Here is a 12401-nt window from a genome sequence, read left to right as displayed (position 1 = left end):
TCCCAGAGAGATAGCAGCAGTATACAGATAGAGCTGGAGGGGAGGTGTAAAACTAACTAAGTAAATGGTCTCCTTAAGCTGCCCATACTGTCCCTGAATGACTTATTAGTATGTGAACGTTTATTGTGGGGAATTATCCGTGACCGGCGTATCCCTGCCAGCTCCACTTACGTTATCGCTTTTTCCATGTGACGTGGTCTCCGTCCTGCTGGAAAATGCATTGTTCATCACCAAACTGCTCCTGGAGTGTCGGGAGAAGTCCTTTTGGCAAGGACTTCTCTGTATAAAGCAGTGTTTCCCAACCAGTGTGCCTCCAGCCCTTACAAAACTACAACTCCCAGCATGCCCGGACAGCCGAAGGCTGTCCGGGCATGCTGGGAGTTGTAGTTTTGCAACAGCTGGAGGCACACTAGTGGGAAACACTGGCCTAGAGGCTTGATCAGACATAGACATTTCCTGCTGCAGCTGCTGCTTCTCCCTTGGCGGAGTGCTGATTTAACCCCTTACACACAACACTTTGTGAAGTTGCTGTAATGACTTCAGGCCACGTCAGGAGGGGGGGTTCTGGGCAGGCAAGGCTCGGCCGGCGCACGTGGCCGGAAATAAATACGATGTAGTCATGGCATGTGTTTTGCATCAGCCTGGGAGCGTATGTTCTGCACATCGGCGCCGCTGCCACCGCCAAATATTTGTCCAGTTAAAGCCGCACAAGAGCAGCGTGCCCCGCCGTCTGCTTCCTAAGATCACTCATTCACTTCCATTGTTTTCTGCGACAGGACATCCGACCCAAAGGCTTCTCAATCTGCACAGGGACTTTGTCACTTTGCCAGATTTCGAGATTTGTTTTTTTTCTATAAAGTGCTGTTATTTTTATTTTTTTCCTTACTTTTCTTTTTTTTTTTTTATATAGGAACATTTTGCATGATGCACACACAGGCCATGGTGTGGGATTTAGTCAAGGTTACAGGACCCTTTCAAAAACTCATATCGTGTGTACATAATAATCTGGAACAAAGTTTACACTACTATTGTAATGATATGAAAATATTTAAAAAATAAATACCGTATATACTCGAGTATAAGCCGACCCGAATATAAGCCGAGGCCACTAATTTCCCCCAAAAACCCAGGAAAACTTATTGACTCGACTATAAGCCTAGGGTGGGAAATACATGATCCCCCCCCATGTAATCATCCAGACCCCCGTCATCATCCCCCCCCTTCATCATCATCGCCTGTCAATCTCTTCATCAGTGGTCTTCAACCTGCGGACCTTCAGATGTTGCAAAACTACAACTCCCAGCATGCCCGGACAGCCGTCGGCTGTCCGGGCATGCTGGGAGTTGTAGTTTTGAAACATCTGGAGGTCCGCAGGTTGAAGACTAGAGATGAGCGAATTTACAGTAAATTCGATTCGTCACGGACTTCTCGGCTCGGCAGTTGATGTCTTATCCTGCATAAATTAGTTCAGCTTTCCGGTGCTCCGGTGGGCTGGAAAAGGTGGATACAGTCCTAGGAAAGAGTCTCCTAGCACTGTATCCACCTTTTCCAGCCCACGGGAGCAACGGAAAGCTGAACTAATTTATGCAGGATAAGTCATCAACTGCCGAGCCGAGAAGTTCGAACTGCCGAGCCGTGACTGATTGAATCTACTGTAAATTCGCTCATCTCTATTGAAGACCACTGCGGTCTTAGTCATCATCCAGACCCCCCCTTAGTTTTCTACTCACCTCCCCTCGGTGGGAAGGAAGGGTGAGCTGGTCCGGGTCATCTATGTTGCAGGGACCGTCCGGTGGGGAGGGTTAGTCGTTCCGGGCTGTACATTTTCACCGGGAAGGCCCTCTTCTCCGCACTCCGGGTCCGTCCCCGGACTAGTGACGTTGCCTTGACGACGACGCACAGGGACGCTGCGCATGAACATCCCTGTGTGTCGTCGTCAACTAAAATGAAAAGGGGGGGGGGGGGGGGGGTCTGGATGATGACGAAGGCCGCAGTGGTCTTCAACCTGCGGACCTCCAGAGCTTTCAAAACTACAACTCCCAGCTGGCCGTCCGGGCATGCTGGGAGTTGTAGTTTTGCAACATCTAGAGGTCCGCAGGTTGAAGACCACTGAGAGGGGATTGACAGGCGGAGAGTTCACTTGAGTATAAGCTGAGGGGGGCGTTTTCAGCACGAATAATCGTGCTGAAAAACTCGGCTTATACTCGGGTATATATATTATTTTATTATTATATTTTATTATTATTATTTTATATGATTATTATTTTATTATTATATATTTTTTTAATTTATTTTATTTTTTTACATTTATTTTGAATTTTTTTTCAAATTTAATTTATTGCATTTTTGAACTTTACATAGAAAAATACTGCTATAATAAATTTTAATCAATTACTTTTTATATATATATTTTTTTTTTTTGGAGTTCGAACAGACCGTCTGGTGCTTCTTATTTTGACCTAGGGCTGCACGCATAATCCCAAAAGCAATCGTATGGCCACATTGCCCATGTACGGGGAAAACAGGAAAATTAACATGACCACAGTGCTTTCTGCTGTCCATGTCAGGAGCTGTCTGGAGCAGGAGAAAATCCCCATAGCAAACCTATGCTACTCTGGACAGTTCTTGACACGGACAGAGGTGGCAGCAGAGAGCACTGTGGACAAGACAAAAAATACATTCAAGAAGAAAAGTGTTACAGAGGAAATTCTTTGCTGTTTGAATTTCTTTTTTGTGTTGTCCACAGTGCTCTCTGCTGCCACCTCTGTCCGTGTCAGGAACTGTCCAGAGTAGCATAGGTTTGCTATGAGGATTTTCTCCTGCACCAGACAGTTCCTGACATGGACAGAGGTGTCAGCAGAGAGCACTGTGGTCATGACAGAAAAAGTAATTCAAAAAGAAAAGCATTTCCTCTGTAGCATACAGCTGCTAATAAGTGCTGGAAGGATAAAGATTTTTTTTTAAATAGAAGTCATTTACAAATCTGTTTAACTTTCTGGCACCAGTTGATTTAAAAATATTTTTTTCCACCATAGTACCCCTTTAAGGTGCAACTACTATCGTGCAGTGCACTCCTTATTTTAAGGTGTTGTACTATATGCACTTCAGCTCTTAGTATGCTTTAGCAAGGATGATGGGAGTTGTAGGTTTGAAACAGCTGGAGGTCCTCAGTTTTGGAGACCACTGCCTTAAAGGGGTTATCCAGGAAAATACTTTTTTTTATTTTTATAGATCAACTGGCTCCAGACAGTTAAACAGATTTGTAAATTACTAAGATTAAAAAAATCTTAATCCTTCCAATAGTTGTTAGCTTCTGAAGTTGAGTTGCTGTTTTCTGTCTAACTGCTTTCTGATGACTAACGTCCCGGGAGCTGTCCAGCTCCTATGGGGATATTCTCCCATCATGCACAGCTCCCGGGACGTGACATCATCATTGAGCAGTTAGACAGAAAACTTCAGAAGCTAATAACTATTGGAAGGATTAAGATTTTTTTAATAGAAGTAATTTACAAATCTGTTTAACTTTCCGGAGCCAGTTGATATTTAAAAAAAAGTTTTTTGCCTGGAATACCCCTTTAAGGTTGTTCTTTTCTGTCTAAGTCCTCTCTGATGACACGTGTCTCGGGAATTGCCCAGTTTAGAAGCAAATCCCCATAGCAAACCTCTTCTAAACTGGGCGGTTCCCGAGACACGTGTCATCAGAGAGGACTTAGACAGAAAAGAACAACCTTTACTTCAGAAGCTCATAAGTACTGAAAGGATTAAGATTTTTTAATAGAAGTAATTTACAAATCTGTTTAACTTTCTGGAGCCAGTTGATCTATATAAAAACATTTTTTGCTGGAATACCCCTTTAAGCCAGCGTTTCCCAACCAGGGGGCCTCCAGCTGTTGCAAAACTACAACTCCCAGCATGCCCGGACAGCCGAAGGCTGTCCGGGCATGCTGGGAGTTGTAGTTTTGCAACAGCTGGAGGCACCCTGGTTGGGAAACGCTAGCTACAGATCCTTGCTAGAGCATGCTGAGGGTTGTAGTACATCTATGTTTCCCCAATGTGCCAGTGTATTTTGGCATTGAATGGGAATGTACAGCAGGGGAGGAGACTCCGTAACGTCCTTATGATCAGTGATTCTGTCAGTCTATACCGCAACGTCTCGTCCTAGAAGGATGTAGCAGTAGTTTGCGGTTTATAGAGTTTGTTTGGGAGGTGATGATTTGCATGGAGGGAGTTTGTTCAGCTGCAGATGTATCGACGACTCGTCCGGGGGAGTTTACAGGAATTGTGGTGCATTTCATCTGTTCTCTCATGTGGACGGTTCTGGGGCTGGTCACTTGTTTGCTCTCCATCTTTTCCAGTTTTAGAGCAATATCAAATGTTCATTCGTTTTCCCCTTAAAGGGGTACTCCGGTGGAAAACTTTTTTTTTTAATCATCTGGTGGCAGAAAGTTAAACAGATTTGTAAGTTACGTCTATTAAAAAATCTTAATCCTTCCAGTACTAAGGACATTTATTTTCTTTTTGGAACACCGAGCTCTCTGCTGACATCACGAGCACAGTGCTCTCTGCTGACATCTCTGTCCATTTTAGGAACTGTCCAGAGCAGCATATGTTTTCTATGGGGATTTTCTCCTACTCTGGACAGTTCCTAAAATGGACATCGATGTCAGCAGAGAGCACTGTGCTCGTGATGTCAGAAGAGAGCTCTGTGTTCCAAAAAGAAAAGAATTTCCTCTGTAGTATTCAGCAGCTAATAAGTACTGGAAGGATTAATATTTTTTAATAGAAGTAATTTGCAAATCTGTTTAACATTCTGGCACCAGTTGATAAAAAAAAAAAAAAAAAAAAAAAAATGTTTTCCACCGGAGTACCGCTTTAACCCCTTGTAGGTCATGGTTCGGGAAGGGGTTAAAGGCCATCTGTAGCCTAAATACACTTATCCCCTATCCACAGGCTAGGGGATGTGTCTGATTGCAGGGGGTCCGAATAATGGAACCCCCCGCAATCTCCCACATGAGGTCACGGGTCTGCATGACGCTGCGGCCGACACCCCTCCTCCATGTAGTTCTATAGGAGAGGCGGGGATGCAGTGTTCGTGTCTCCCTGCCTCTCCCATAGAACTGTATGTGGAGGGGGCGTATTGTCGACCTCAGTTAGGTCGACGCTACGCGCATTAGCCGCAGCACACATGGCAATGCCGGGGCCCCATTCGGGTGGTCGCGAGGGGTCCCAGTGGTCGGACCCCCCTCCGATCAAACACTTATCCCCTATCCAGTGAATAGGGGATAAGTGTATTTAGGCTGCAGTTGTCCTTTAAAGTAACTGGGCCGGCAGTGAGGACCAGGACTGGGAGGACAGGCCATGACCACAGTTAGATCACAGCACTATAAGGATCCTAGTATCTGTAGTTTGGGGTTGAATGACACATCCTGAAACCAAATGTCTTTGTGCTAAACAAGCAGTGTGCACCATCCTGTAAAGAGCTCCCATAATGACCTCTACATGACTCCTTAATGTATCACGATTTGTGTTCCCACTATTTCTTTTCTGTGCACTCTGGGGGCACACTGCCCTTTTTTATGGGATTGTTTCTGGCAGTTTTCTTTGAGAGCGTTCTGCTTGGGGGCGCTCTGCTGGGATGGTATTGTGTCGAGGGGGCGCTCTGCTGGGATGGTACTGTGTCTGGGTGCGCTCTGCTGGATGGTATTGTGTCGAGGGGGCGCTCTGCTGGGATGGTATTGTGTCGAGGGGGCGCTCTGCTGAGATGGTATTGTCGAGGGGGGCGCTCTGCTGAGATGGTATTGTGTTGAGGGGGCGCTCTGCTGGGGGGGTATTGTGTTGAGGGGGGTGCTCTGCTGGGATGGTATTGTGTCGAGGGGGTGCTCTGCTGGGATGGTATTGTGTTGAGGGGGGTGCTCTGCTGGGATGGTATTGTGTCGAGGGGGTGCTCTGCTGGGATGGTATTGTGTCGAGGGGGCGCTCTGCTGGGATGGTATTGTGTCGAGGGGGCGCTCTGCTGGGATGGTATTGTGTCGGGGGCGCTCTGCTGGGATGGTATTGTGTCGAGGGGATGCTCTGCTGGGATGGTATTGTGTCGAGGGAGCGCTCTGCTGGGATGGTATTGTGTTTAGGGGGCGCTCTGCTGGGATGGTATTGTGTCGGGGCGCTCTGCTGGGATGGTATTGTGTCGAGGGAGCGCTCTGCTGGGATGGTATTGTGTTTAGGGGGCGCTCTGCTGGGATGGTATTGTGTCGGGGCGCTCTGCTGGGATGGTATTGTGTCGAGGGGGCGCTCTGTTGGGATGGTATTGTGTCGAGGGGGCACTCTGTTGGGATGGTATTGTGTCGAGGGGGCGCTCTGCTGGGATGGTATTGTGTCGAGGGGGCGCTCTGTTGGGATGGTATTGTGTCGAGGGGGCACTCTGCTGGGATGGTATTTTGTTGAGGGGGCGCTCTGCTGGGATCGTATTTTGTTGAGGGGGCGCTCTGCTGGGATCGTATTTTGTTGAGGGGGCGCTCTGCTGGGATGGTATTTTGTTGAGGGGGCGCTCTGCTGGGATGGTATTTTGTTGAGGGGGCGCTCTGCTGGGATGGTATTTTGTTGAGGGGGCGCTCTGCTGGGATGGTATTGTGTTTAGGGGGCACTCTGCTGGGATGGTATTGTGTTGAGGGGGCGCTCTGCTGGGATGGTATTTTGTCGAGGGGGGGGGGGGGCGCTCTGCTGGGATGGTATTGTGTCGTTTTAAGAAGGCAGCACCCTCTCAAATATGCACTTATTTTTCCCCAACACAGTGGAGCGGCGGTGATTTACTATATTCGGGCTGTGATAAGCGCCCTGACATCCCCTGCAGGTACTACAATAACTGGTATTGGCTTTTGTCACACATAAGGCTGATCATTTGGGGGGGGGGACCACACAGTTCAGGCAGTGCTCTCTTCGGTAGCGCAGGGTATATGGACATCAGCAATGATTTTAGAGCCGTATACCATTTCCTTGCTCGGTGACACATATGGTTGGATCGTATACCAGCAGCTTATGGTGCGGTCCTATGTATATACCAGCAGCTTATGGTGCGGTCCTATGTATATACCAGCTGCTTATGGTGCGGTCCTATGTATATACCAGCAGCTTATGGTGCGGTCCTATGTATATACCAGCAGCTTATGGTGCGGTCCTATGTATATACCAGCAGCTTATGGTGCGTGCAGTCCTATGTATATACCAGCAGCTTATGGTGCGGTCCTATGTATATACCAGCTGCTTATGATGCGGTCCTATGTATATACCAGCAGCTTATGGTGCGGTCCTATGTATATACCAGCTGCTTATGGTGCGGTCCTATGTATATACCAGCTGCTTATGGTGCGGTCTTATGTATATACCAGCTGCTATGGTGCGGTCTTATGTATATACCAGCAGCTTATGGTGCGGTCCTATGTATATACCAGCTGCTTATGGTGCGGCCCTATGTATATACCAGCAGCTTATGGTGCGGTCCTATGTATATACCAGCAGCTTATGGTGCGGTCCTATGTATATACCAGCAGCTTATGGTGCGGTCCTATGTATATACCAGCTGCTTATGGTGCGGTCCTATGTATATACCAGCAGCTTATGGTGCAGTCCTATGTATATACCAGCAGCTTATGGTGCGGTCCTATGTATATACCAGCTGCTATGGTGCGGTCCTATGTATATACCAGCTGCTATGGTGCGGTCCTATGTATATACCAGCAGCTTATGGTGCAGTCCTATGTATATACCAGCAGCTTATGGTGCGGTCCTATGTATATACCAGCTGCTTATGGTGCGGTCCTATGTATATACCAGCAGCTTATGGTGCGGTCCTATGTATATACCAGCTGCTATGGTGCGGTCCTATGTATATACCAGCTGCTATGGTGCGGTCCTATGTATATACCAGCAGCTTATGGTGCGGTCCTATGTATATACCAGCAGCTTATGGTGCGGTCCTATGTATATACCAGCTGCTATGGTGCGGTCCTATGTATATACCAGCAGCTTATGGTGCGGTCCTATGTATATACCAGCAGCTTATGGTGCAGTCCTATGTATATATCAGCTGCTATGGTGCGGTCCTATGTATATACCAGCTGCTATGGTGCGGTCCTATGTATATACCAGCTGCTATGGTGCGGTCCTATGTATATACCAGCTGGGACCTTATTGCAGTCAGATTGCTTTATCTTATAAACTTCTTACAAGCACATATAAGAAATCTGGCCAAGATGGCGGGAGGATTATCTATATACTCAGCACACTCTCCTCCACCGAGATCATGTAAACCAGTCCCTCTCCCCTGGCGCCCGTCTTACCATATAACAGATGGCACGTATTGCCCTTTTCTTCTTCGCAGGATTAGAAGTCAATGTCAGTAATATGTTCTGCCCATAAAGTGAACACTCAGGGGAGTGCGGACGGCTGCTGCCATCTGGATGGTGGCTGATTCATTCCTCCATTTATGAGATTTGAGGTTTTCAATGCAGATTCCTGGTCAGGGTGTAACCAAGGTGAAGGTCGGAGGACTTCCAGGGGCCCCAGTATAACATCAGGGCGTATTGGTAGTGTATTCTGAAATACATGGAAGGTCCAAGAGATGGGGGCTACCTTTTTACGATTTTTGGCACTAGGTCAGTAGGGGGGCAGCATATGCATGTGGCCATCGCTGTCATAGTTTATGGCAGTGTTTCCTAACCAGGGTGCCTCCAGCTCTTGCAAAACTACAATCGCAGCATGCCCGGACAGCCAAAGACTATGTGGGCATTCTGGGAGTTTTAGTTTTCACAACAGAAATAGCAGCAGTATATAGATAGAGCTGAAGGGTCGGTGTATAACTACTATATATTCTGATCCCATAGAAATAGCAGCAGTATATAGATAGAGCTGGAGGGGAGGTGAATAACTACTATATATCCTGATCCCATAGAGATAGCAGCAGTATACAGATATAGCTGTAGGGGAGGTGTATAACTAATATAGATCCTGATCCCATAAAGATAGCAGCAGTATACAGATAGAGCTGGAGGGGAGGTGTATAACTACTATACTATATATCCTGATGCCATAGAGATAGCAGCAGTGTACAGATAGAGCTGGAGGGGAGGTGTATAACTAATATATATCCTGATTCCATAGAGATAGCAGCAGTATACAGATAGAGCTGGAGGGGAGGTGTATAACTAATATATATCCTGATCCCATAGGGAGAGCAGCAGCAGAGGAGGAGACTATGGGGAGTGTTATAGTTTATGGCTGTGTTTCCCAACCAGGGTGCCTCCAGCTGTTGAAAAACTACAACTCTCAGCATGCCCGGACAGCCAAAGGCTGTCTGCACAGACACAAAGCTGCACGGTCCCATACAGTCCAGTTGTCAGGGCTGTGTCTTATGCACTTGCCGTCTATCACTCGTAGATATTAACGTGTCCCGTCTGTTCTATTTTCTGCAGAACCAGCGGCTGCCACTGTTGCCTCCCCTGCATCTCCTCTACTATCTCCAGCTATTAACTCCGAAGTGCCTCCGCTGTCAGTGGCTCAGCCAAAGAAAGTCATGGGAGTCGGCTTTGGAGACATTTTCAAAGAAGGCTCCGTGAAGCTAAAAACGCGGATGCCCAACGCTGAAGCGGAAATCAAGAAGCCTGAGAAGGTAAAGGGCCGGGGGTGATACAGACTGTGTACGGGAGGCTGTGTCCACAGTAAATCGGAGGTGCAGTGTCGCCCCAAATGATAGACCTAGGTAGACGCCCCATTTTTTCTCTGTTAAGCTATGATCACACGGCGGAATTTCTGAGCAGAATGAAACGCTGGTGTGCAAAAACGTGGTGTGAATGCACCTTTAAAAGGGGTACTCAGCGTTTGGAACAAACTGTTCCGAACGCTGGAGCCGGCCCCGGGAGCTTGTGACATCATGCCCCACCCCCTCATGACGTCACACCCCACCCCCTCAATGCAAGTCTATGGGAGGTGGCGTGACGGCTGTTTATTTTATTTTTTTAAATCCACTGGAGCCAGAAAGTTTAACAGATTTGTAAATTATTTCTATTTAAAAATCTTAATCTTTCCAGTACTGATCAGCTGCTGTATGCTCCACAGGAAGTTCTTTTCTTTTTAAATTTCTTTTCTGTCTGACCACAGTGCTCTCTGCTCACACCTCTGTCCATTTTAGGAACTGTCTAGAGCAGGAGAGGTTTGCTCCTGCTCTGGACAGTTCCTAAAATGGACAGAGGTGTCAGCAGAGAGCACTGTGGTCAGACAGAAAAGAAAATTCAAAAAGAAAAGAACTTTCTGTGGAGCATACAGCAGCTAAGTACTGGAAGGGTTAAGATTTTTAAATAGAAGTAATTTACAAATGAGTTTAACATTCTGGCACCAGTTGATTTAAAAAATAAATAAATAAATAAAAAAAAGTTTTTTTCACCGGAGCACCCCTTTAAGGATAGGAGATAAGTGTCTGGGGGTCTGATTGGTGGTGTGAACTGATGGCTGTGATCTCAAGAATGGGGAGCCAAGTCGTTCTTCAAAATAAAACAGCAAGTCGTGCGTACCGCCAACGCTAGTGCTGGAGATAGCCAAGTGCTGTACTTAAAGAAGAACTCCATGCAAAAAAAACGTATCCCCTATCCAAAGAATAAGGGATAAGTTTTAGCTCCCAGGGGGTCTGACTGCTGGGAACCCAAAGGATCTCCTGCTTGGCGTCCCACCAGTCCCCAGGAAGGAGGCGTGTCATAGAGAAACATGGAGGGGGCGTGTCTGCTGCAACTTCCTGGGAGGCCGTGCAGGAAATCGTTGGGGGTCCCATTGATCAAGCCCCCCACGACCTAAAACTTATCCTTGGAATAGGGGATAAGTTTTATTGCACTGGAGTACGCCTTTAAAGGGGTACTCCGCTGCTCAGCATTTGGAACAAACTGTTCCAAACGCTGGAGCTGGGAGCTCGTGATGTCATAGCCCCGCCCCCTCATGATGTCACGCATCACCCCCTCAATGCAAGTCTATGGGAGGGGGCGTGACGGACGTCACGCCCCCTCCCATAGACTTGCATTGAGGGGGCGGGGAGTGACATCATAAGGGGGCGGGGTGATGTGACGTCACAAGCTCCCGGCTCCAGCGTTCGGAACTGTTTGTTCCAAACGCTGATCAGCGGAGTACCCCTTTAAGCTATCTTCCATTCTGCCATAGACAATAGCCCAGATTTATCAATCTGTGTCCATTTTTAGTCTCCTCTACAATTGTAGTGACCAGGACACTGTACATACAGAAGGTTTTAAATAATACTGAAAAATCGAATAGAAAAACCCCTAAAACGTAACCTATTAATATATTACTTGCTTAAAAATTACATTAAATGGCAGAGCAGCACAAATCCTCCGCGGTTATATACTCACAATCACACAGAATGTATCCCAGTGTGCAGAGCAGAGATCCCCACCTATGTCCAAAATGTAATCATCTAAGGCCGGGGTCACACCACGATTTTGCAATACAGTCCCTGTATACCTTTTCAATGTGAAAACCGTACGGAACCGTATTGAGAACCGTCTTGAAAACCGTACAGAACCGTATTGAGAACCGTATTGAAAACCGTACAGAACCGTATTGAAACCTATATGTTTTTTTATTTTTTTTTAAACATGGGAGTCAATGGGAACCGTACAGAACTGTACAGTGATCCCTCAACTTACAATGGCCTCAGCATACAATAGTTTCAACATACAATGGTCTTTTCTGAACCATTGTAAGTTGAAACCAGACTCAACATACAATGTACATACAGTCCAGATCTGTGATACCTGTCAATGGCCAGAAGAACCGACCAATCAGAATGGGCATTCACTGGTAAAATCCTTGTATTACTGAAGTGTATGCACTGACTGGTGTCTGGTGGCGCCCCCTACAGTACAGGGAGGTATTACATGTTCTGTACTCTTTACCTGTATTACTGAAGTGCATGCACTGACTGGTGTCTGGTAGCGCCCCCTACAGTACAGGGAGGTATTACATGTTCTGTACTCTTTACCTGTATTACTGAAGTGTATGCACTGACTGGTGTCTGGTAGCGCCCCCTACAGTACAGGGAGGTATTACATGTTCTGTACTCTTTACCTGTACCAGGGTTAGCTGCTCCTTTGGACACCAGGTGAGGGCGGCTCCATGTTACTTTTTTAGGACCTGTACTCTACATAGACCAGTGTTTCCCAAGCAGGGTGCCCCAGCTGTTGCAAAACTACAACTACCAGCATACCCGGACAGCCTTTGGCTGTCCGGGCATGCTGGGAGTTGTAGTTTTGCAACAGCTGGAGGCTCCCTGCTTGGGAAACACTGACATAAACAGTGATTACAGCTCCCAGCAGATCTTTCTTACTTTTATATGTAAGGATTTGCTTTAT

The 12401-nt window shown here is 46.9% G+C and overlaps 1 protein-coding gene across 3 annotated transcripts in view; it reads left to right on the top strand.

Annotated features, from left to right (window-relative positions):
* Positions 1-12401, top strand: part of CD2AP (CD2 associated protein) — a 146185-nt gene that overhangs the window by 89606 nt on the left and 44178 nt on the right. For all 3 annotated transcript variants that reach the window (XR_008890691.1, XM_056563013.1, XM_056563012.1), the window contains exon 6: positions 9465-9661. Coding sequence is in view for 2 of the 3 variants with exons in the window: in XM_056563013.1 (XP_056418988.1) it covers positions 9465-9661 (197 nt within the window). In the remaining variant the exon portion in view is untranslated. The remainder of the gene's footprint in view (positions 1-9464; positions 9662-12401) is intronic.

Source organism: Hyla sarda, chromosome 3, assembly GCF_029499605.1.
Source record: "Hyla sarda isolate aHylSar1 chromosome 3, aHylSar1.hap1, whole genome shotgun sequence".
NCBI classification, from domain to species: domain Eukaryota; kingdom Metazoa; phylum Chordata; class Amphibia; order Anura; family Hylidae; genus Hyla; species Hyla sarda.
Note: the sequence above shows the minus strand (reverse complement) of the source record. Positions and strands in the feature narration are given on the sequence as shown.